Source organism: Talpa occidentalis, unplaced genomic scaffold (genome assembly GCF_014898055.3).
Source record: "Talpa occidentalis isolate TD23 unplaced genomic scaffold, MPIMG_talOcc4v2.1 talOcc4.16, whole genome shotgun sequence".
NCBI classification, from domain to species: Eukaryota; Metazoa; Chordata; class Mammalia; order Eulipotyphla; family Talpidae; genus Talpa; species Talpa occidentalis.
In genome coordinates this window covers 34228639-34254209 of record NW_023601653.1, presented here as the reverse complement: position 1 = coordinate 34254209, position 25571 = coordinate 34228639, and the positions used below count along the sequence as shown (strand labels likewise).

Genomic DNA, 25571 nt, shown 5'->3' with positions numbered 1-25571 from the left:
TCTTAATTCTTTGTTATTGACTTCAGATAAATACAAATCAATTCAATTTCACATAAATCAGGCTGTTAGTGATGTCCCAGCAGATACTGACTTTTGTCCAGGGTTAGAGGCTGACAGTACCAGAGACAAGTATAGCCAAAGATGCTGTCTAGTTCTGTTACTTCATTCTCATCCCAGACATGGAGTAACACCCTCTAAAGGACAAATATTCTCTTTTAATATATTCAATGTGTGTAAATTCTTAACAGACTAAACAAATTTGTTTACCAAAAGCACTGAGGGGAAAGAAACCGTTCCCATCTCAACCAGAAATAAAACAAAATAAAATAATGTAAAACACAGACTGCATACACATCTTTAAAAAGTCAGCACACCCTCTAAATGGGGGACCGTCAATCTCTGTGCTTCATTATGAGCCTGTAATTCAGACAATGGTCTCTAAGTGACTGAGATGATGCCAAACATCAGATACCCTTCTTGGCTTCAAATTCCAGAGTTCAAGGCCATCAGGAAGTCAGAGGCACATTTATCAGTAGAGATAATCAGTGAAGTCCTCAGAGACTAAGTGTCACCAACTAGTTGCTACACCTGTCCTGCTCCCAATTTCTTCACCACCATGAGGCACAGAAAAGCCACTCTATTTAGAAAAGAATGAGAATTGATGGAAACTTGCTTGTAACCTCTCTTTCAACCAAGGTATCTCCACAGGCACTCAATTGCACCATGGTGAAATGAATATTTATAGAAATGTATTACTTTAATTGCTAGCTTAATATCTTAACAGTTGTCTAATTAAAATTCCTCTAGGAATGAAAATTCGTGTTAGAGAAATTTTATTTGGGCGAATATTTGGAAGGGCTCTGACAGTAGATGTGATCCTTAAGAGTGGCAGGAGCCCAGATAACTGCCCTGCATGAGACCAGAAGGATAATTTGGGTAAGGGCGGGGGTTGTCTCTGAGAAAAGGAAGGGAGAGAAAAGACTGGAAGTGGAAATGATAGCAGGGTGGCATTGGGTTGGGTTAAGTTGACAGAGCAACCCCTCCTTTGCGCTTTTGACCCCACCCTCTTCTTCCCACATTTGTGATACTGTGTTATGGGACAGAAACAGCAGAGGTGGAATCCAGGGCCAGAGCCAGAATTAACTGTATGAACTAAACTTTTCTTTAGAACTGTGGAACGCGCTGCACAAAACATGGAATGGGGTGTGCTGAAGAAAGGGCATCAGGCTAAGCTGACATAGACAGCAAACAGCTTCATTTCACAGCCAACTGCTGAGCACATGAGTGTGAGGGGCCTCTTCTAGCTGTAAGGGGGTCTCCTCAATGCCAGCTGCCACAGGCAATCTCCAACTATGCTTATAATGTATGGTCTTCAAAATCCAGGTTAAATAATTGCTTTCCATCCAGGGCATCAATACTCTTGTCTCATGTAACATTTTAAAAAAATAATGTAACTTTGTTGAGATAATCTTCACATACAATGAAATTCTGTCTTTTAAAGAGTATTGTCAGTGCAACCATTGCCACTGTAATTTCAGATCATTTTCATCACCCTAAAGGGAAACCTGTACCCATCAGTATCAATCCTGATCCCCAACCTCTCAAACCCCACCCCCCCAAGTCCCTGACAACTACAAATCTACTTACTGTTTTTAAGGATTTCTCTATTCTGGACATTTCATATAAATGGAATCTTACAAATGAATATGTGACCTTTGTGACTGTAGTCTTTCACTAAGCATAATATTTTCAGTGTTCACCCCTGTTGTAGCATGTGCCAGGACCTCCTTCCTTTTTATGTTGCTGAACAATATTCCATTGCGTGAACATATCACAATTTTTTAATCCAGTCCTCAATTGGTAGATATTTGGGTTCTTTCCAGTTTTTGACTATTATGAATAATGCTGTGAACATGTGTGTACACATTTTTATGTGGCCATATCTTTTGATGCATGTATTGTAATTTTGAAATTTTAGTATAAAAGGGAAGGGAAGAAGATATAAGAACAGAAAGGAGGGAAGAAGGGATAAGAAAAGAAAGGAGCTAGGTCACTGGCACAGGAGTATTGGTAGAGGGTAAGTGAAGTAAGAGCATATATGGAGATGCAGAAATGTACCCCCAGAGTTATTTAGATATATAGACAATTGAAAAATTAAAATACATTTAAAATATCAGATTCGAATTTTTAAATTTTAAATTTAAGTTTTAAATTTTAGACTACCACAACCTTGGGATCAGTCACTTTATAAATTCTTCTTGGTCCAGAAGAAAGGTCTCTATATTCTCAAGCTATAGTCAGGCTGTCCTTAAGCAAACAACAAAGGATGTTAATCGCCACTTTTGTCCCTTCCTACCTCCATTTTCACTGCAATCTTCCTATTTTTTTTCCATTCTTTGGAAGGATTGCTGCATGCCTAACACAGTGCTAGACACAGCATTCTTGATAATTGAATTCAGTGGAGTTGCATTATCAAACCACATATCAGCACAAATAATTACATGAGGCAGTTAAGGAAAATGTTAATAGAAATATTTATTACATTGTCATTGTTATTACATTTATCACCAAAGATAAACTACTTTGGGGTGGGGTGAAGAAACATATTTATTTATTTACCTCACTAGTGCCTTTGGAGCTTTGTAGCCAAATTGTTACTGACAGGAGCAAAATACCACATTGCTGCAGGCAAAGAACATGTTAGAGGACAATTAAGATAAACTATAACTCTAATTCCACACTCCCAGCCATCCAGTTACTGTGGTTTATCATTAATTGTACTATTACAACCTAGAAGAGGTAAGTGAAGAATAGTCATATGCAGATAATTGCTACAAAGTTCATAATTGTAAGTTTGATTGACAACACCTCTGTTTCCTACCCATAGTCCATTCATAGATTTGGGACAAGAAGTCACCACCACAGAGGAGGGAAAAGATGATTTTCTGTATTTTAGCTCTATGTTTTTTAACACAAGAGAGATAAGTAACAGTAGTTTAAAGACAAAATATCTTTATTAATCCCTTGGGTATGTCTCTGCAAAGCTATCTTAGACCAAATAGGAAGGAAATAGCTGACTTATCACCAGATATTTCTTCAAGATTTAAGAAGCAACACATGGGATATACAGAGAAAAGTAGAATAGAAAGAGTTGTAGTTAAGCAACATGTTTTGTACCCAAATAAGTTCTTTTAAAGTAAGTTCTTTTAGGTAGTAAAGTTTAACCCGAAAGGAGCAACAATGAAGAACAGTGCTTAAAGGCTTACATTGCTTTAATGACTTTACCAGATTATTTAATTTGGACCAAGGCCAACACATAAAATGTGAAACACATTTTACTCTAATGTAAGGAAAACCCTTGTCTTTCAGGAATTTGCCTTTTTTAAAAGATATATGTTGTGACCTTAAAAACAAAAATCAAGTATCTATTATTAGATAAAGAAGTTGAGAACAGGACTGGTAACATACCAGACACAGCAGGCCTTGGAGGACTTTCTAGACTATTCTGGCCTTATGGATGCTTTCATAGAAAAATGCGTGAGTCCCCCAAAACATACATATTGATTCCAGCATGGTTAAGCCATAAGCCTGAAATCCCAAACCAGCAATTTTAACAACTTTTTAAAAATCTTTGTTATTGTTATTATTGTTGTTGTTGTTGTTAAGGTATCAGTGGTTTGCAACACTGTATTTGATCTAGAGGTATAGGATAATCACCACAACCCACCAACAACCAGGGTGCCCACGGTACCTCACCATATTCCATTGCGCATTCTCCACACCCTGCTTTCTGCTCCCATCCCCACTAGCTTTAATTCTAAAAGTCTGGGGATTTTTAAAACACTCATTTTAAACAACTTCACAGTTATTAAAGTAGAAAGTACTTTAACTGTGACAGTAAAGATCTTCTCTGTTACAGCACAGAGAATGTTGTTCAGAGCTGGATAACCATTAAGTCTGAGTTCCCTGGAAGATGTCAAAAATCATCTTAGGTTCAAATCCTTTGTTTTAGACTAAAAAAAAACTAGCATGCTGAGAGCATAATCACATCATGAAAATCCAGCACCACACACAATCTAGTTTTGCCATTACTATACATATCAACTTCTAGAAAATAAGAAATGTAACTGAAAATCAAAATTCTTCATCAAATCACCAATAACCTATACAACGGAATTCTTATTAGCATGTACACTCACATACAACTATAAAATACACACCTTTGGAAAAAAAGAAAAACAGTTTTGGAGCCTGAAAACTCTCTTTATTTCTTCTGCCTTTTTCTACAAATTTCATTTGCAGATGGAATTAACTACCTGTTTTAGTAGTTCTTTCTTAGTAAGTTTGTAAAAATTTGTCATGTGATAATGAGACCCTATGGAATTTTCACCTTTTATAGCATTTAAATGTCAATGTAATATTTCACAATTTTCTAAGAGTTGGATTTTTTGTTTATTGGATTTCAACCTAGTTATTTTGTCTCTCCTGTTTACAAATAGATTTACATTGATTGTCTTAATAATCACTTTGACTTTTACCTTTAACTGAGAAAGTATAAAACATCCAAATAGCTATTATTATTATCTGATATTTATTTATGAATCCATCAATGAGAAAACTGTACGAATCTTAGAGACTAAGGGTATGATAGCTTTTAAATCCTTCTTGTTTCTGTGTGACTTTTTAGTTTAATCTTTCAATGTATTTAGACTTCAAACCATTCAGTAATCTCATGAAATCCACCACATTTGCCCCTCAAATCATAATTTTTGTCTTCTCAATCCTTGAAAATTACTTGTAACATTGATAATTTTTAAAAGGAGTAGCTAGAAGGGACTATTCTCAGTGACATAAGTCAAAAGGAAAAAGAAAAATATCAGACGGTTTCACTTATAGAAGGACTATAGGGGAACAAAAAAAACATGACAGAACTAAACAAAAATAATCAGATAACTATAAATCAGAGACACTCTGTAGGGAAGGGGGAGGGAGAGGGATCAAAACGAGGGTGGGAGGAGCACAAGGGACTAAGGTGATGGTGCACAGGTGGACTGATGGTGAAAATTTTATGGGGACCATACCTGATGTAAAATATATACAAATAAATAAATTACATTAAAAGTATATTTCTTTAAAAAATAAATACATAAAAAGGAGTAGCAAAACTACAATGAGATACTACCACACACTTATTAGAGGGACCCAGATCTGGAACACTAATACCATCAAATGCTGGTTCTATTGTCAAGTTTCGTTTTGTTTTTAAAGATTTATTTATTTATTTATACAAGTACTGGGTACAGTCAGAAGTACAGGAGGGTGAGAGAATTCGCCAGAGCCAGAGCATGGAGCAGAACAGGCAGACTGACGAAATACACTGCTGAGGGGAGCAGCGGGCGCAGCAGGAAAGGTCTGCGCGCCATGTGGGACCCTTGCTGGGGGCTGGGGATCTAACCGGCGCTGCAGAGGCTGCGGGCAGCTTTGCAGCCCAGCACTCAACCGCTGTGCCACCAGGGAGGCCCTCTATTGTCAAGTTTTAAGTTTGTTTTCTTATTGCACATTTAAGTCTAGTTTAATTGTACAATAGTAAGAGAATGTAGACAGTACAAATTTGCTTGTTGCTTGTGAGAAATTTTAAACATTAATTAGTTCAATTTTAATTTGATTGTTATTTTGGCTCAATTGATTTTGTCCTCTTTTTCAGGATTGCAAATAGCTTTGGAGTTCAATTCTCTGTTCTCTGTCTCAATTATCCTTTTCCAAATCATTTATCTCTTTCTTACTTTCTTCTGGGAGTGCTTCTCAATTTGGAATTCTGTATCACCATCTCTACTTTATATGATTACTACAATGGATTTTAATTCTGTCACTGGGTTTCTTGTTGAAGTATTTTATTTTATCCATTTCCCTTTTCCTCTCATTCTCTGATTTTCCAGTTAACTTTAAGTTCTCTTCTGGCCTCAAATTACTGTTTAATGAAGAGTCATTTTCTGGTATTGCTGGGGTATACTAATTTTCTGATACATTTTCTCATGATGCTGGGGTATTTTTTTCAAGGATCTGTGCTAATTGGAGGGCATCAGGTTACATTACTTTTCACTTGTTAGTGTTTGTTTTTAGGTCTTAGGTTACATTTTCCCTTAGTCATTCTTGAATTAGAAGAGAACTATTCTGATTTATTATTCGTTGAGAGTAAGGTATGTACTTTGCCTCACTCCCTAGTAAACAGCATGGGTTGTGGAAATTCTCAGATCACCTGCCAGAGGAGAGGTCCCTGTATCTTCTACTGTGTGCTTAGCTTAAAGTCAGGCTGGTTACTGAGATGGCTCCCACTCGTCATACAATATCTGATTTTCTGATGTTCTAAATCAGTGGAATAAATTGGAAACTGTGATTCTGAGCAGTTTCTGACATCAAGGTTTTCCTATCTTCAATCCCAAATGAATGATGTTTATTGTACTCATGAGTATTAAATACACTAAGTGAACTGTCTCCATCATTGCATTCTTGTACTTCTTCTAGAACTAATAAGTAAGCCAGGAAAAGCACAACTACTTCAAATTCTAACTAAGTAGCACTAAATTTAGAAGAAAGATATCAACATTTCTTTCTGACACAAACAGGACCTAGGTAAATGCACTTTAGGTAATCTTTCCTGCACTGAAGTATAACATCCCTAAATTACTTAACTTCTAAATATACAAACTGCTGAGAATCTGAGGAACAACCTAACATTTCTGAATCATAGAAGGAGGCAAAAATTCAAGAATTTTTTTTACTTTGTTTCAAAAGTACAACATTCATGAAAGAAACATTTGCAGACCTATACATACCTATGCAGGGTTTCAGGCGAGAATTCCAGTAACAGTCCATAGACCATAGATTTCTATATTGAGAAGTTACAACTCCAGGTAATAAACATACACAAAATGTGTTCTAGCTTCCTACTGTGACAGATGTACTCGATTAATAACCTGGAAGACCAGGTTTGACTTAGGATTCTGAGACTCTTTGGTGTTTGCTAGCACAGGGGGCAATCAAGGGAGTCAGCCCCAACCTCTTCCTTCACCAGGTTCTGTCTTGAACTCTGAGACCTATCAGGAATGGGTGTGGACTCCTCTGCTTCTAAGCCCAAACTGCTTACAATGTCCCCCACATTCCAAGCACAACTCCCTTGTTCATGCCTGGAGAAAGGCCAGTACAGATCCTGGAAGCAGTTTGGGGCTATTCAGGCAGGAAAATTTGTGGCCCCTTGTATGTAAAGAGGAGGCCAGGCTTAACAATGAGCATGTCCCTTCAGTCCCACAGATTCCTTGCACCAAGAGGCCAGAAAAGAATCAGAGTCAGATCAAAAACAGATTTAATTTTTAAAAATCCACTGTAGGGTAAATAGTTTTCAGACTTTTCTGCCTTCCCACCATTAGGATTGCCCTGCCTGATGGGGCACCTGCAGATGTTACATTGTTGTGTTGTTTACTTCTGTGGACCATGGGAGGAGTATTGAAACAGTCTCCAGGAGAAGAAGCAGAAGAAGCAGGAGAAGCAGCAGGAGAGAGGCAGGAGAGAGAAGCCCAGAGCGATGACATGGGGGGCGGGGGGGTGGTTTGGAGGCTTACTGGCCTCCTGCCCCCCTCCCCCGCCTGCCATGTACCTGGTTGCTGTTCTACATGTAAAAGCTCAATAAAAGCCTGAGAAACCCACTGAGTGCTCCAGGACTCTCCTTTACCCACCTTGTCTGCTCGAATCATAAAGAAACCTGCTTTGTGCCTCTCCTGGCACTACATCCTGGCACTACATCCAAATATCATACTAGAATCCAATACTTTAAAAACAATGGAAAACTAGAGCGATTACTGTGTATCATTCCTTGGTTTAGGTTTTCATAACGCAACTTATTTTCGCAGTTAATCCTGCCAGATAAATTATCATTCTCACATCACAAATGCAGAGATTGGGGCACAGAAAAGACAAGGAACATGGTTCTGGTCACAAAGCCTATTAGTGGATTCAGGGTTCACATCTCAGTCTGTCTATTTACATAATCTACTGTCTTTCCTTTCCCCCAATTTATAATAAAAGCATTTCTGCCTTATCATAAGTCTTGCTATCTTATTTCCTCTTCTATTTCAAAATCCAACATTGGAGTTTATTCATCACTCTTTCATATTGCTGTCTCATAAAAAATATCTATACAGTGTTGGCAGAAATACCATTTTTTAAATGTTTATTTAGCATTATTTGTATATTTACTCATTTATTCTTCACAACAACCCTCTTACGTGGAAACTACCACTACTTTCCCCAATTTTGCAGATAAACCCACTAAAGCAGGAGAGAGATGTCATTTCCAATTTCACCAAGCTGGTGAGGAAGTTGCTGAGTTAATGTTAAGCCTGAGCACTCAACCCCGGGCACCAATGCCTTTGTCATTGTCACAGCTCCACACTGATGCACAGTGACAGGCAACAGCTGCATTTACAAAGATGACACATTTTGGGCATAGCTAAGTCATTATTTCATTAAGCGGCAGAATAACAGAATTGAGTCCTCTTTTTTAAATGTACCCCTATCTCAGGTATATCTGCTTTGCCTCAGCTCTTCTAATTCCTCTCTGCACATCCAATCTAGAGGCCTGCGTACCACACAAAAAAACAATGACAAACATCAAAATGAACTTCTGTCCAAGTTCTAGCTTCCTTTGCTCTCTTCAAATCTCTTCACGCCTTGACTTCTTTCAGTTACTGATCTGGCTGTATAGTTTGATTTCTTCTTTTTATCTTACCCCACTTGGAATTGGCAATAGGCTTTGTACCTATCATTTGTCATAGCATCTCCAATTCACCCTAATTTGCATCAAACTGTAGTGTGAGAGATTGGGAATGATTTTCACTTTCATATTTTTTTTTAATTGCTAATTCTAGTAAGTGAAAATCAGTGCATACTTATGTGATGTATCTTAAGTTCTTTCACAAAAGAAATGGGTATGTTTAGTGTAAATGACTATATGCATATCTTAGTGATATTTCAACATCTGGACCTACTTTGCAAAGGCTTAGTTTTGCAAGTTACACCAGAAAGAATGCATTTGAAAACATAGGGCCACGATATCTATCAAAAAGCCCACATCAGTGAGACCGTTAAAATTTTGCTTAAGTAAACATTAAGAATATGACAAATTGCTAATTTCCTATTAAGGACTGTAAAATTCCAACTGGGAATGCTCTGTGTTGGAGGTAAAAGAGTCAAAATAGAAATGTTTCCCTAATCTCAGAGACTCTGGTGCTGTCTTGATTTTGAATTAAGATAGCGATGTCACCTGTTGGCTGAGGAGTTACCAGCGGTCTTTACAGTTACTGCTCTTCCAAAGATTCCATTTGGAGATGTCTCATATGAGACTGCAGGTCCCATCATTAGCGAATGGGAGGTGCAAGGCCTTCTACTCCACAAGAATTTAGAAATATTTAAGTTACATCTATATCACCAGAAAAACTTTGTTTTCATTATCATAAAAACAAAGAGATAATGGTAACCATAAAATAATCAGAAAGCAGAGATAACACCTGAATATAGCATGATACAGTACAACTCACCTTGAGCTCTCATCTTGAATACAGAATCCTGAACCTGCCTGTAGGGTAAATGTTTGGTAAATGGGTCTTCAGGCTTTTCTGCCCTCTCACCATTAGCATTGCTCTGCCTGATGGGGCACCTGCAGTTGTTACATTGTTGTAAGCTGTCTTGTTTACTTCTGTGGGCATGGGAGAAGTATTGAGACAGTCACCAAGAGAGAAGCAGAAGCATAAGAGAAGCAGGAGAGAGAAGGGGAAAAAAGAAGCCAGAAGCAGCCCAGAATGAAGACTTGCCAGGGGCTAGGAGGCCTTTTGGCCTCCTGCACCCCCCCCACCTGGTTGCTGCTCTACATGTAACAGCTCAATAAATGCCTGTTAAAGCCACTGAGGGCTCCAAGACTCTCCTTTACCCGTCTGCCGGATCAGAAAACCTGCACCATGCCCTTCCTGCCACTACACTGCCACATAATCCTTTCTTTAGATACTCTATCACTTCCTTTGAAAATTCATATATATTCCAAATTCTTAATTAGCCATTAAAAAACACTGACCTCTGACGTCACAATAACCACTAGCATGCACATTATATGCTGTTTTTATATCACAGAGTTATAACTGTTTTATAATTTCAGAGTTGGTACTGGTTTGAGTACTTTGAGACATCTTTTAAAAATAGGAACTATGGAGCCTCCCTGGTGGCACAGGAGCTAGTCTCAGCACGATCAAGCTATTGGCAGCCACTGCAGCATGAGTTTGATCCCTGGCCAGGGAGTTGACCCACATGTGGCATAGCAGACCTCTCCTGTCTCACCCGCTGCTCCCCTCAGGAGTGTATTTCAGTAAATATGCCTGATCTGTTCCCCACTCTGTCTCTGATGAATCCTGTCACCCCCCCCCACACACACACACACACACACTCCTCTGGTCTATACCCCAGTTCATATATGCATAAATAAATAAAATAAATCTTTTTTAAAAAATAAAATAGGAACCATGAATTCACTAACATATTCACATTTTTTATTTGTTTAAATAGATAACATATTGTGTCAACACACTGGTGGTAATTTAAAAAGAAACAAACACAGATGTCAAGACTTCTTAGAAGAAAAAAGTCTGATTCTGTGGCAAGATTAGGCAAGTGAGCATGGAGCATCTTGACTTACTAAATCATGAAGAAGTTATCAAAGTTACTAGGATCATCTCAAAAGAACTCAAGAGCCAACTTGAAGATGTTCCTATGACCCAAAAATGGTGTGGGTACATCTGAGGATAAGAATTGTGATGGTATTTAAATCTATTATTTCATAAGTACACTTAACAATAGGCTTTATTATCACTATTGTATGATACCATGTAACTAATTCATTATTTTGAAATCTGTTATGTAAAGAGTAAGAAGCATTGATGCCATCTTTTGAAATAAAGATTGGACACCACTGGTAACCAATCAGTAAATGAGAAATTTCTGTTTATTGAAAGTATTCAAACTAATAAATATGAAAAATGATAAATTAGAATATCATCAATTTAAAATTCTTAATGGATTTAGGTTTTGGAGAATCAATAGTTGCTAACATCACAAAAAGGGACACAGTCAGACATATGTGTCTCCTGATGAAAGAACACAAATCAGTTGTAAAATATTTCCAGATAATTATAACCTGAATCGTATCAAGCTACCAGATGCAACTACTAAATTAAAGATAGTGTGGAAGGAAGAAGAACATGTTAAACTCCACCGTGGGTACACAAATAGCAAAATCCAGACCTTGAGAAATGCAGTAAGACAAACAATATACACCAATACACTAAACTCCAAGGTAGGAGAAAAAGGGAAGAAGATAAAGGGAGGAAATAAAAATCAAAATTAGCAGAAACGATAGAGATCAAAGGGCAAAAGATTTATATGGTCTGAAGAGAAACCAGAGTATATAAAAGATATTTATCAAGCAGCTAATTTGAAGTTATTGGACAAATTCAATTAATTGGATTCTGACCTGTACAGGAACATTTATGAGGCAATTGATATTTGAAACCTTTATGGAGATTCAACAATGGATAAAATATTGTTATTAAAGGGCCTCCCTGGTGGCCTAGGGGTTAAGTCTCAGCACTACCACCTTGAGGGCCCACCACGATGGCCTCAATTCGATCCCCCACCAGGGAGCTAACCCACATGGCACAGCCGACCTCTCCTTTCTCTTGTGCTGCTCCCCTCAGCAGTGTATTTCAGTCAGTCCACCTGTTCTGCTCCCCACTCTATCTCTGGTGAAATCCTCTTACATCATCCCCACACCTTTGACCTGCACTCCAGTTCTTCTAGGGAAAAATAAATTAATAAAATCTCTTTAAAAAATTCTTATTTTAAATGTGATAATTGCATTGTGTTTACATTTTGAAAGAATCGCCTTTTAGAGATAAATACAAAAATGCTTACAGATGAAATTACATGTTGATAATTGCTTCAAGATAATATGGTATATGGGGAAGGTGAGAGCATGGATAGGGAAAGATTGGGTATGGTTTCAAGACTGTTGGGATTGGATGAAGAGCTGGATTATTCTCTGTCTTTCTGAGGACATTTGAAATTCTATGTAATAAAAAGCTAGAAACAAAACCAACTAGAGGACACAGGTACTTCTTTGTTTATATTCTACTCTCAATGCTTAACCAGTTTTAAATATTTCAAGGGGAGAAATTTATAAGGACTAACTTAAAAAAAAACAAAGCTTATATTCATGAGTTTCATTTAATATTTGTAAAAGTAGTTCATTTTTTCTATGGAAAGTAACTACAGAGAGCAAACCTTCTTTATTCTATTTATTTACACACTCATTTATTTACTTCACCAACATACCATCTATATGTATTACGGCTACTGGCCATTGAATGTAAAGTCATTACACATTAAGGCCATATTCCTGTAGTTAAATTTAATTAGATCAATCATTATTTTAATAGGATAGAAATTTACCAATACATAGCTACCAGCTGCCTATTTATTAAAGGTAACCAGATACGAAAACAAAATGGAACTATTTCCTGATTATACTACATAAGCTACTTCTCTATCCAGTATGCAAAATGATTTTTTTCATTTCAGTGCTTTTGGCTATTTCCACTGATTTACTTTTGAATCATCTTAATTGTACAATATGTACTAGCATAATTACATCAATTTCCCAACATCCCAGCCTGTCCTCTTCATACGTTGTTTCCCCCTTTTTCCAGTGTTGGGTGCTATGTCTTATATCAATGAACTTTCAATAGAAACATTAAGAACTTCCTAAAATAAAATCCTGCTGAATAAGAAATGGGGTGATGACACATCAAAACAATAGTTTTCAATACCCACTGGCTTAGTTTAATCATTTCCTGATTAATTTAATTGTTTCCTCTCAACTTTTTTATAATCCATTGTTTCTGCTTTAGGTTTCTGAGAATGATACCCTTCTCAGGTCTATGATCTTACACTCCACCATTCACCTATCTCAAACCCAAAATTAAAGGGTAGGATTCAGGGGTGGGCTCCGGATGGAATCAGACCAGGTTTTTGCCACATGATCCTAGGGAGGCTTACATGACTTAGAATTAACAATAACTGTCCTTTAGTGAAGGGATATGTTTTCTCCTGATTGTTTTTGCAATAACATCAAAACATTTATAAAATGTTTATCCTCACAGATCCTGAAGTGCACCTTTTTTGGGTCATTGGCTCATTTGCAATTACTGAAACAACCAAAGAAAGAACAAACAAATTCAAACAAGTAAATGGAAATTACACTTCCTCATCCTCCTATTTCTCTATTGCAGGGCCTGTTCTTATTTATGATTATGTTCTCATTCATATTAAGGTCCCGTTTATTGCATAAAATTAATAATTAAAGAAAAACACTTACCCAGAATATGAAGTTGAACGTGAACATAGCATGTTTTATACAGACATTCACACCTCCCATGTTGGAAAAGGATCAGGAACTCAGATGCCGCAAATTTAACTGTTCCTTATGGGATTGCCCTGCAATGCGTGCTGGGCGATGTGCCTGCAGGGATTTCTGTGCCCACAATTCAGAGCAGAAATAGACAGTAAAAGGGCGGGGGAGGGGTTGGGGGGAGATATTCCAGTTATTAATGTGAATAAAAAATTAACCCACACATTTAAATATCCCAAGGTCTGTTTCTAGACAAGTGTATTCTTTTGCTTCCATGGCTCCTGGGGCACCAGCCCAGAATACGTGTGATTTTTACTCAAAACCTGCCTCCTCTAAAGTAGACAGATGCCACAGGGAGATAGGCACAGCCTTTCTAAGGAAGGGAGAAAGGCACAGCGACACCAGGTCTCTAGATCTCAGAGACCACAACCTGACTCTCCTGCCCTCTGTTTCAACTAGGGAACTAACATTGTTTTGTTCTGACATAAAGGGACATTGTGTCTTAACTCATTTTTGCATTGCATTTTCTCAAGGATACAAAATTTCTTCCAGATGCAACAAAACATATTTAGAAATCTGGAAAATCTGAAGACTTCAACTCAACAACCTTTTATCTTTAATTCCAGAATCATGGAACAACTATTACAAGTACCTGCCTTCCAAAGCTTAAAAATTTATTTCAAAACAATTTCATGGAGCTGCCTTCAATACAACAGTTGTGGGAATTGGGGGGGAGAAAGATTGTCTCTTTCCTATCGTAAGATGATTCCATTTTTACCCTTTTTTTTTTCAGTAGGAAGAATATAAAAAAAATTGTCAGGAGTTGCTGACCACAGTTGTGTTCATCTTAGAATGTGTAGCTGTTTGATAATAATTTTTAAGGTGTGCCCTGTGTTTCCTTCCTTTGATATATTACATCTAGCAACACCTCCTTATCCACCAACTCAGTTTCTGGATTTCTAGTCCTTTTAGACAAAAAAATTCAAAATGAGAAGGTGGTCACAGTTCAGTGACCATAATCTCTACAATTTGTTCCTAGTGCTAACAGAATGCAGCTGTCCCAGGTAAAGGCAAATTTTCTGACCTAATCAGGGAGGTGTAGACTGCTTTTCTGTAAACAATTTGGGTCATGCTAATTTTCACATCCTGCCTCTTGAAGGGTGTTCTTTTCCCTCCTCAAAATAAAAGAACCCTATACTTCAAAAGGTTGTTGCAAAAATAATTCTTTTTAAAATCTTTAAGTTCTATACAACTGTTGCCAGCACGGACACTGAAAATATTGATTAGTCTTTAAAAAATTCTAGTTATCACTGACATACAAAGATGTTTCTGAATCTCATTCCTTGACTTTAAGTACAAATATTTTTCATCTATAAACAGCAATATTATTTAGTGTTAAAGATCAAATTTAGGATTAGATTTAGAAAAGTAATAAAAATAGTTGATGTCTGTACTATTTCCTCCTAGAAGGTAGAAATAATTTCATAAACATCTACTGAGACATTACTGTATATAGGATCAGCCATGACTGGAAGAAGAGCTTTTGACTGAATGAAAACCAAATGGATTTATAGAGGTAAAATAAAAAATACATAAATAAATAAATAAATAAATATATAATAAAATGCTGTGTTTTGTTGACAAGAATGTATTGACTACTTACCAAATTTCAGTTTGGAATAATATATATTTTTGTAGATAGTGAATCTCCTTTAAAAGAAAATAGTTTTTAGTTAAGTCATTGTTGAACTTGGAAACACAAAAACCCAACGGCTGTGTTTTTATAGAAAAATGATTCTATGTGATAGAATCCCCAGTTCAACTTAATATCTATAAAAAACAGTTCATTCTTCTAAATTGCTATCCTGATTAATTTTATAATCACACAATATTTGACCAAGCTGAAATTGTAGAGTCATTTTTCATTCCTTTTTCTCTTGCCTATATCCAATTACTTCCCACAGCCAGCTGAACTCTGAAATTTCCCTCAATCTGTTTCTTCCATCTCATTTGTTTGCCTCTGTCATTATTCAACTTTTTATTATCTCTTACTTCAGCCATTTCAATAGAATCATAATTAGTGTCCCTGCTGGTCTCTCTGCCCGCCTATGTTCCTTAGTGCTCCAGAATTCTCTTCCCCTTTTTATTTTGTCTGTAATTCCCTTTATAAAATACTTACTTGCAGTTCTTCTGACTAAAAATCACTCTAAGGATGATTTCCTATGACCTATAGGATAAATCTCAGATGCTATAAAATGGGACTTAAAGCACATGACAAGCAAGTCTCTATTCAACTTCCAAAATTAACTCCTGCTCTGCTGTCCCCAGGTAGTCTCCATTCCTAGATGCCATAACAGCAGAATTATTTCACATAGTTTGGGATTTTATGCCTCTGTGCCATTTCCTGATACCTAGACTATTCTTTCCTACATGGTAAATTATTGAAAAACCCATTGGTGCTCAGGTCAAAAGGCATTTTACCCATGGACCCTCCCCTTGGCTGACCCACTTCCCCCACTCTGAGCAGAACCATTTGCTTCTCAAGTCTCATGCCCATTAAAATTCAAAGAAAATGTTAGTCTACAATTGCCACCCTTCATAACATTGAATTTTATCTCTATCTTATTTGATCCTATTGCCTAGAAGACCATAATCTTGACCTACTTATTCTATCTCCACATGGCATTGGACATAAAAGAATGTGCAAAAACAAGGAAGATTTCCATAAAGTCCAATCAAAAATTCTCTCAGAGTTGCAGAGAACAGCCAATATATTACCTCTCCCCCACAAAAAAAGTCAATTAACAGATAAATTAAAGATATTTATTTCAGTACTTCTCAAGAACCTTTAACTTGTTGTTATTCAAAGAGGTAACAAAAAAATAGCAATTTCCAAATGACTGTGATCTAAGACATATTTTTGAAATATATCCTTGGACCAGTGTTGCAATATTTACTTATAGAAACATCAATCTAAGCAAATCTCCACATTTTATACATGAGAAAAATGAAACCCAGAAAAACTGAATAGCCCAAGTTCACAAAACTAGATAGAATTAGGTAGAACTCATTCTAGAAGAGTTTTCATGATGATCAACTCAGTATTCTGTCCATTTGTATCAACTACTTCAAGTTATGTAATATGATTATATAGTGAGTCAAATGAAAGTAAACAGATGTTCTGTATGATTACTAAAAATAGTGAATTAATATGACTTGCTATTTAGTCATTCATTCCATGTATATTTATTGATCCCACTTCGTAATTTTGTTTTCAAAATCTAGATGCCCAATGTATTTGTCAGTGAAATAGGTAGTGGAAGCCCAAAGTCATGTGTCTCAGAATAAAGATTATATTCTCATTGATCTTATTAAGTCTTCCATTACCACTACCACACTGTACTGGTTTTGTTTTGGGGTTTTTCAGGTTTTGGCATAGTAAATACTCAATTTATTTTCACAAAGGCTGGTAGCAGTAACAAGAGAAATTATGTTGAAGTTTCCTTATGCCTGTATTGAGGAGTGGGTGCAAGTACATGACATCATGCATTCTAAGCAATTAGAGTAAAGAGAAAGTTTTAATACTCTATTATTCCTTGCTTTGAAAAACCTTTTATTTTTGGAAAATTGAAGTTGCTCACTTACGGGTTTTATGATCCCTAACAGGAACAGAGCCTTGGCTCTTGTCCTCTAGTCTAATTCCAGCATTCCCTAGACCAACATTCTTCTTATGCTGTCATTTGAACATAATGCTCTTTGCTTCCTATCCTGTGTGCTTATGGAGTCTGGCTCATAAAAACCTTTTGCACATTCCTACTATGGATGGGAAGCATCTGGTATGATAATGATCCCTCTCCTTCCTTTGCAGGACATTTTTTAAACAACGATAGCTACTTGTGATATGAATTACAGCTCAAAAATAAAGTATGCTTTAGAATTGTCATTGTGAAGTAGCAATGTGGTGCTCATAAAGAATAAGGATCCAATATCCAATAACTAATATTCTTCCTCTTTTTTATAGATATTTTATTTTAAAATATTCATTATGTTAACTAACCATATAGAAAATATCCAGGGAATAATTGAAAACACGTATAATAAACTTTATCACCAAAAATCTGTTACTGTGTTTATAAGTAAATATTGATGCAAAATCATGCAATAATTAAAAGTGCATTTTCTGACCATGGTGGATTAAAAATAGTGATGAATTCTTAGTAGATCTCTCTGCAGTGTTTATAATCCTTTTATACTTGTAACAGTTACAAAATGAGAAAGAGACCAGACGCAGGGTGGGGATCCAGAGTCAGGTCTTTGAATGTGTAGTTCCCCAAAGCTCAGCTTTCCCACCCTTTCATGAAGGAACTTGTTTCCTTAGGACAGATTCACCTTAACTGATTTCACAAGAGTCAGATGGTCATTTTCTTAGTTTATCCAGAGATGAATACCCATCAGGTCATGTAGCATAAGACAGTAGCTGATCAGAAAATCCTCTTTGTAAGAAAGCAGCATAGAAACCAGGGCAAGCATAGATGAATTGGGTGGATGGGAGGGAATTCAGTGAAGGAGTCAGTGGCTGTGTTGCCTAGATTTAACAGGCTGATGAGTCTAAACCAATATCAGAGATCTGTCCAATGGTCAAATCCTCCAAATAACACTATTCAGGGTTACAGTATCTTCTCCCTGAATTTTGCCCTGACATACCACCAAATTCTTTCTCCTCAAGGCTGCCTTCTTTGTATTCTATCCAGTGCACCCCCTTCTATGATCAGTCTATTCCCAGGAAAGGGTACATTGAAATTAAATAGGCATTTACCCATCTGTAATTACAATTCATCCAGCTTCAAAGATTGAATTGTAAATGCATTTTAGATAGTTCTAATATTCTTTGTTTAAACATGATTGCTCTCTTGGTCAGTCTTATTTTCCTTCTCTCCTAATCAGGAAATCAGTACCTATATAGTTTACAATACTAAACAAGAGATTGAAGAACGAAAAATTGAAACTTTGCCTGGTTATTTGCTTTTAATTTTAAAGTTTAAATACCAACCTGCTTGTCCATAAGTTCTCTCAACATCAGTCCCTTCTTTGGTCAATTCACAAGGTATACATTAGCTGCCAGGCATGATCAGGCTCTGAAGTGAGGTGATAGGGGAGTGAGTTGAGGTCACCAACATAAAAGAAAAAAGAGAAAGACTAGATTGGGGATGCTTAATGCTCGTATCAGACACTAGCTTCTCAAACTGAAGGAGCCAATAAAAATGTTTCACATAATTTTACATAGGCTCATCCCCAGAGAAGTCTGAAACAGGCAGAGAGACCTTACTCATAATTCTAATTATGATCTCACAATTAATGTGGGGGAGGGGATAATTTTCTTATATCCCTCTCAGTTATTTTGGCTGGTCTAATAATTAAATTGATGCAGGGCAGATTAGCAGGAGAAAAAAAGACCAACTTAATTTTGTACATATAGAGGCTTTGAGATTATGGGAACTGTGGAATGATCAATCATGAGGTTTATATACTTCTTTAGGCAAATGGACAAAACATTTGTGAGGAACTTACTAGATGAAGAAATTTTGGACAATGCCATCAATTTAGTGAGAAATTTAGCAGAGTTTATTTACTTAGGAGATATAGACCTCAAAACTTTGTCTGTAGTGATAAGATGTCTCCTTTTCTCCTGGTACAAGAAGGCATACTTCATACAGAAGATTTGTTTCCTCCTTTTGGGGAGAAGAAAGTAAGCCCTCTAATTCCTTCATCAGCTGTTTCTCCAGCAACTTTAATTCAAAATAACAAATATGCCACATTGGCTTTGAGCCCCAAGATGAGTAATTCTAAAGTAGAATGGTTTATTCAACCTCACACAGTGAGTGTATGTCATGGCTTCTGTTCCCAGGAGAAAATAAAATAATAACAGGAAGTCATTGTAAAAGGTCATTTATTAGGAAATCCTAAACTTGCACTTCATAACTTTTTAAGAAACAACAAAATATATCCCAAATAAGTCCAGGTGGGAAAGGACTCAGACACTGTTTTAAATTTTTTTAAAACATAGAGAGTGCTATGTAGATTATTATTGAGTACTTAGGAGATCTGATCTTAATGTGAAGAAACTGAGATATCCCAAGAAACCTGTGGCTTTATGCCTAAACCATCATTCCTGAAACAAAAGGACATAGCTTCATTTTCCTCACTGCCATCCCATATGAATGGATCATCCTAAATTCAATCCAATGAAAGTACATTCAAAATCCAAATACAACCCTTCTAAAAAACTAGTCAGAGAATACAATTCTCCTTGAATTCTCTTCTAAATCTTATTTCATTAATAGTCATGTATTGAGGTGTCCTTCCCTGAATTTTCCAGTAATTCTCTTAACATTTTGATAGATTCAAAAATATTTTATCCATAGATCAACTGTGTGAAGAAGTAAAACATATGTATTAAACATGCTAATCTTGGGGCCATTCAAATGCCTATAGGTAAAACAAAACTGAGGGTTAGTTTTGCTTTACACAGAGTTAGGTGGACCTTTAATTTTGCCTACACTAATCATTAAACCTTCAGAAAATATTCCAAAGAAGGACTTACTGATTTTTTTAACTGTGGAAAGGACCCAAACTCTTTCTGTATATGAACTTATTTATACCAAATTCACACTCGAGACTTGAGAGTCAGAAAATTCGTGTAAGTGTTCTGCTCTCTTTCCTCTCCACTTTTCATGCTTTCCTGAATACCTGAGTGTGAAGAGTTATTGTTAAGCCGGAAAGACTGGCCTTGCCAAAGTCCCTAAAAAAGGGATTTGCAAATCTGGGAACACATTCCAGGAGTTCTAGCTACCAGTACAGGGCCTGATATATAAGAAGTATCAGCCAGAAATGTCAAGTTTCTGGAGAATCACTAATTCTTAGCCAATCCTCTAAGGAACATTCTGAGAAGGCAATAGTTCATAAAGCAATTCTCTGTACAGTAAAAGATTGTGTCATTCCAAGGCTTTGAACTCTCTCATGGTTTCCCATCACAGTTAGGATGAAATCCTAAGCCACACATGATAGACCCTGGCCTGCCTCGCTGACCTCATTTCCTCTTGTTTTCTCCTTCACTCATGCTGTTCCAACCACAGTGGACTCCTTGCTGATTCTTGGACCTGTCAAATGTATTTCCAACTTAGCCTTCCCATTTCCTTTTCTGTCTCTGGAACCCTCTTCATCTGCAGAGATAAATGGTTTATTGTCTCCACTCATGGTATACATATTTGCTTTATTATCTGCTTTCTTTCTAGAACATATTCTTCAGAACACCAGGAAATTTTGTGTTGTTCACTGACATATTCCCATGGCACAAAATAAAGTAGGTATTCAGTAAACAGTTATTGAATGAATGACTAAAATAGCAGGTTATTGGAATTCACTATGTAATTTATTTTTTAATAATAAGGAGCATCTGTTTGTTTTCACCATTACATTCCTATTGCCCAGTGATTGGAAGATTATAATCACCACATGTGCTGGAATACAGCTTTGTAAAAGAAAAATAAAGTCCACATTGTTCTTATGGACCTTGTGGTCCACTAACTTGAGAAAACAAACAAACACATACACAAACACCAACAGAGAAACACCAAGCTCATTCAGAAGCCATGGGCTAAGTACAGGTTTGGCATATGGGAGAAAAAATACTGGTGTGTTTTAGCATAAAAAGGTATCTCAAGCATAATTTGACACAAAATCAGAGACAGTTCTTCAAGTCAGATCCTACAGTTGCAAGGCAGAGAAAAGAGAAGAGCATTTAGTTCAGAGCTGTTGGAAGTACAGACAAGTGTTAGGGGCTGAACTGTGCCTCTCTCATTTATTGAATTCCTAACTCCCAGTACCTCACAATATGATGACATTTGTGACATCAGAGCAGGAGGGCAGAGCAGAGGTCGTAGACCATCCTTCTGCCTACAAAAACACCAATTAGTCAACAATTCAACATAAATTCAACAATTTGAATTCAACAATTCAAAATAAATTCTCCTGGTGAGAAATATAGAAACTAAGTGAAAGTCTCCTGCATGCTGGGCAACTATGAAAACAGATTCACTGGTGCCAACAAGAAGATCCAGGACATCTTCTTCCTGGAGACCCTTCCCCTAGGGCAGCGCTATGTAGTCAGAAGGAGAATTCCTGGCTCCTTGTTTATCTCAGAAGGGGGGAAGGAATTGGTTTGCCTTCCATTGCACCAAATTTTCTGAGGTGCATTCCCTGAGAACAGTCCTCAGTTCTGCCAGTTTAGACAGGTCCACCACAGCCTAACAGCCTGAGGGAAAATGACAGGAGATTGGGCTCACAAATACCATACATGTTCAGTAAAAAAAAGAATGAACAAGTCCAGATCTCAGCTTTCTCCCACCCCAGGGAGGGACAGAGCCCTGTGTCAATAACTCACCTTCTCTGAGGGGATTTCTAGAACTGTGGCCTCTGCCCTGTCAGTCTTGGAGCTCAGTCAGGTCTATAGGCCACAGTTAAGCAGCTTGACAAAGAATGGGGATGGCAGTTAGGGCTACACTTCACCTTGGCTGCACATAACAAAACTACCAAACCTACTGCTGCCTGCTTCTCCCTCAGGAGGGGAAGATTTGCGAGAGGCCAGCAGAATTGCTGGCCAGTCTGATTGGTGGACATACTCTCCTACAAGAAGTCAGTCTTATCTGAAGATAGGAGAGATCTAGTATGTAAACACTAATGTAGAAGGTCAAGAAAAATGATGAATCAAGCAAAGATATTCCACACAAAGAAACAAGAGAAATCTCCAGAAACAAACCAAAATGAAATAAAGTTATATGATTTACCTAATAGAGAATTCAAAAGAGTTGTCATCTAGAAATTCACTGAAGTCAAAAGAATAATACATGAACAAAATGAGAACTCCAGCAGAGATGGAAAATTTCAAAGACATCCCTTTTTGCAAGTAACATGATCTAATATGTGGAAAAGCCCAAAGATTCCATAAAAAACTGGTAGAATTAATATATAAATTCAGTTGTAGAATACAAAATCAGCATACAAAAGACTTGGAATGATTGTTGCTAGAGACTGGAGAGAGGGGAAAATGCAGAGCTATTTACCAATAGACATAAAGTTGAGTTAAATAAGATCAATAAGCTCTAAAGATCTTTTTTACAATAATGCACCTATATTCAATAATAACATAGAGTTAAAATGTATAGAGGAAAGATCTCATGTTAAGTGTTCTTACAATAAAATAATAAATAGGTAAACAAATAGATAATTAGATAGAATGTGACTGTATTTAGATATAGGGTTTTTAATGAAGTAATTAGGGTAAAATGAGATCATTAAAGTGTACCCTAATCCAATATGAATCATGTCCTTATCACAGGAGGAAATTAGGACAGACACACATAGAGGAAAAACCATGTGAAGACAAAGAGGGAATATACCCACCTACAAACCAAAAAGAAATGCCTCCAAAGGAACCAACCCTACTGATACCTTGATCTCAGACTTCTAACCTCCAGAATTGTAAGAAAATTAATTTGTGCTGTTTAAGTCATTCAGTATGTACAACTTTGGTATGGCAACCCTAGCAAATTAATATAGCAGGTTTCTAGCAATTGAAGTGACATGGTGCAGTAATCTAAGCAGAAGATGATGGTGGCTGATCTAGGATGAGTCATGTAGAGGAAAAGAAGTGGTTGGATTCAAGCATGCGTTAGAGGTGAAATCAGCATTCAGGTGAGAGAAAGAGAGGAGTATGGATACCACCCAGATTTTAACCTGTCCATTATCTGTGGTGGACAATGATGCCACAGAGCAGGGGAAAACTGGGGGAAATTCTGTTTTGATCAATTTGAGATGCCTGTCAGAGACCCACGTATAGGTGTCACGTGTGCAACCGAATATATGAATCTAGATTCCTGGGAAAATTTTCTAAGGAATTTTTTGAGAGTAAAGAGGATCAGTCTTGGAAGAACAACCATCTTTTATCAATGAAAAAACTGCCCCCCCACTCTAGAACTCTTTCTCATCATCACCATAATTAGAGATAATTTTTAGACTTTCTGTTTGGCATAAAACCCAGAGCCTGCTCTTATTAAACCTGCTGTAGCATTTTTAACTTAATATGAAAGTAGCAAAGCAAAACCAATACTGCATTCTCACTTGTCAGCATCCCCTTTTTTATCCCTTTTATTTCTTACCTAAACTCCTTCTATTCAACATCCTCTGAGTGCTTTCATGCTAGGCTCCTTCATCACGAATTCACCTTGCACAACCCAGCCCTCCCAGGAGGAGAGCAGGTTCCAATTAAGCTAACAGACAACAGGTTGAAAACAGTGCATACTGACATCAGAATAACACAATGTTTTCAAGAAAGAAAGGTTCACTGCTTGTTTCCAGAAACAGCAACATACAAGGCAGCTCAGCTTACAAGGAGAGAGAGACTGTGAAGCACAAAGGCAAAAAAGAAAACTTTCATGCAATCCTGAGAGAGGACTGTGGAAGCCTCACGCTTTGGTGAAAACAGGTGCATTGTCTTCATAGAGTCCTGAATTTTAGAATAAGAATCTACTTCTTAATGACTCGAGAACTTTGTTCTTTTCCTCCTCTCAACAAATATTTTTAAGTGTTTATAAAGTACTAGACTCTGGGTAGAGGATAGTCAATAGAACAAACACCATCTCAACCCTGGTACAGTTTACAGTCTAACAAAAGAACAATACATGAACAAAATGAGAACTCCAGCAGAGATGGGAATCAACTCCAGGAAAGATGGGAATCAACTCCAACAGACATGGGAATCAACTCCAGCAGAGATGGGAATCAACTCCAGCAGAGATGGGCATCAACACAACACAAAGCAAACAAAGCAACAGATCAGTATTTCCTTACAAAGGATGATGAAGGGACTTGAAATGTGGGTGCATCCCCTTCTTCAGTGCATCATTCACAGGAAAAGTCCTACGGATTGGGTTTATGGTCCCCCTCTGTCCTGCGGTCTCTCAGAAGGACAATATCAGGCACAAACAGCAGCTGGGAAAGCTGGTTTCCAAGATCAAAAATTGGAGCCTCAGCCATGAGCTATTCTCCAGATACACCTAAGGTTACCAAAGTTCCAAGTGATTATGACCTTGGATTTCAACACAAACAATAACCTCATGATTTCTGATGACACAAATGGAGTCCAACATAGGCTTATCCAAATATCCCAAAGGGGCTGCTGAGAAATATAACCATATCTTAGTGGGAGCCCCTCTATACATCTCTGACCAACATTTCTTGGAGATGGGTGTGGGAATGTTTAAAAAACACGATCTCTATATTTACAAAGAATTGATTTCTAGAGAAGGGAAGCTCAAACTTTCTTTACACTTGGATTCTAGACTATGAGAATTTGAGGTTAGGAAAGCAATTCTGGTCCAAGGTCAGGCCTAGGAATACCATCTCATAAGACTCCAATTGCAATTTATGTGGATTTTTCAGGGTTGGACATTGTAATTCATTGTGGGGCTTGTTTTTTTAATTTTTTTTAACATTATCACTTTATCTCATAACTCTACCTTTACCACGTTTTGGTTTCTGAGAAACTGTGCCCAGTCGCTGTACTTTCAAATCAACTAATATCTGTGCCTTGAAGAATCCAGACATAGCAATTCTTCCAATATTTCTGAGGAACAAAAACAGTGTTCTGGGCCTCCCTGGTGGCGCAGCGGATTGAGCACAGCGCTGTGAAGCTGTCTGCAGCCTCTGCAGCCTCTGCAGCGTGGTTTCGATTCCCGGCCGGCCAGGGAGAAACCCACATGGTGCGGCAGACCTCTCCTGACTCGCCTGCTGCTCCCCTCAGCAGTATATTTCAGTCATCTGCCTGTTCTGCTCCCTGCTCTGTCTCTGGTGAATCCTCTCACCCTCCCACACCTCTGGCCTGTACCCCAGCTCTTGTATAAAAATAAATAAATCTTTTTTAAAAAAAGGAAAGAAAGTTCTTTCCTATAAAAAAAATTAGAAAAAAAAAAACAGTGTTCTGTCCCCAGAATGAATATATAAACAAATTTTG

At 37.2% G+C, this 25571-nt stretch overlaps 1 protein-coding gene across 6 annotated transcripts in view; it reads right to left on the bottom strand.

The window, feature by feature from the left end:
• Positions 1-24624, bottom strand: part of TSPAN8 (tetraspanin 8) — a 42979-nt gene extending 18355 nt beyond the window's left edge. For 2 of the 6 annotated variants that reach the window (XM_037513990.2, XM_037513987.2), the window contains exons 1-4: positions 18555-18843; positions 15168-15214; positions 13472-13627; positions 2620-2682 (exon numbers count right to left, since the gene is read on the bottom strand). In XM_037513990.2, coding sequence (XP_037369887.1) covers positions 2620-2682; positions 13472-13531 — 123 coding nt within the window. In that variant the 5' untranslated portion in view covers positions 13532-13627; positions 15168-15214; positions 18555-18843. Of the gene's footprint in view, positions 1-2619; positions 2683-13471; positions 13628-15167; positions 15215-18554; positions 18844-20590; positions 20725-24409 lie in introns of those variants that run through there. The other 4 variants (XM_054696231.1, XM_054696230.1, XM_054696232.1 and 1 more) reach the window with 4 other exon arrangements.
• Between the last annotated feature and the right edge of the window lie 947 nt (positions 24625-25571).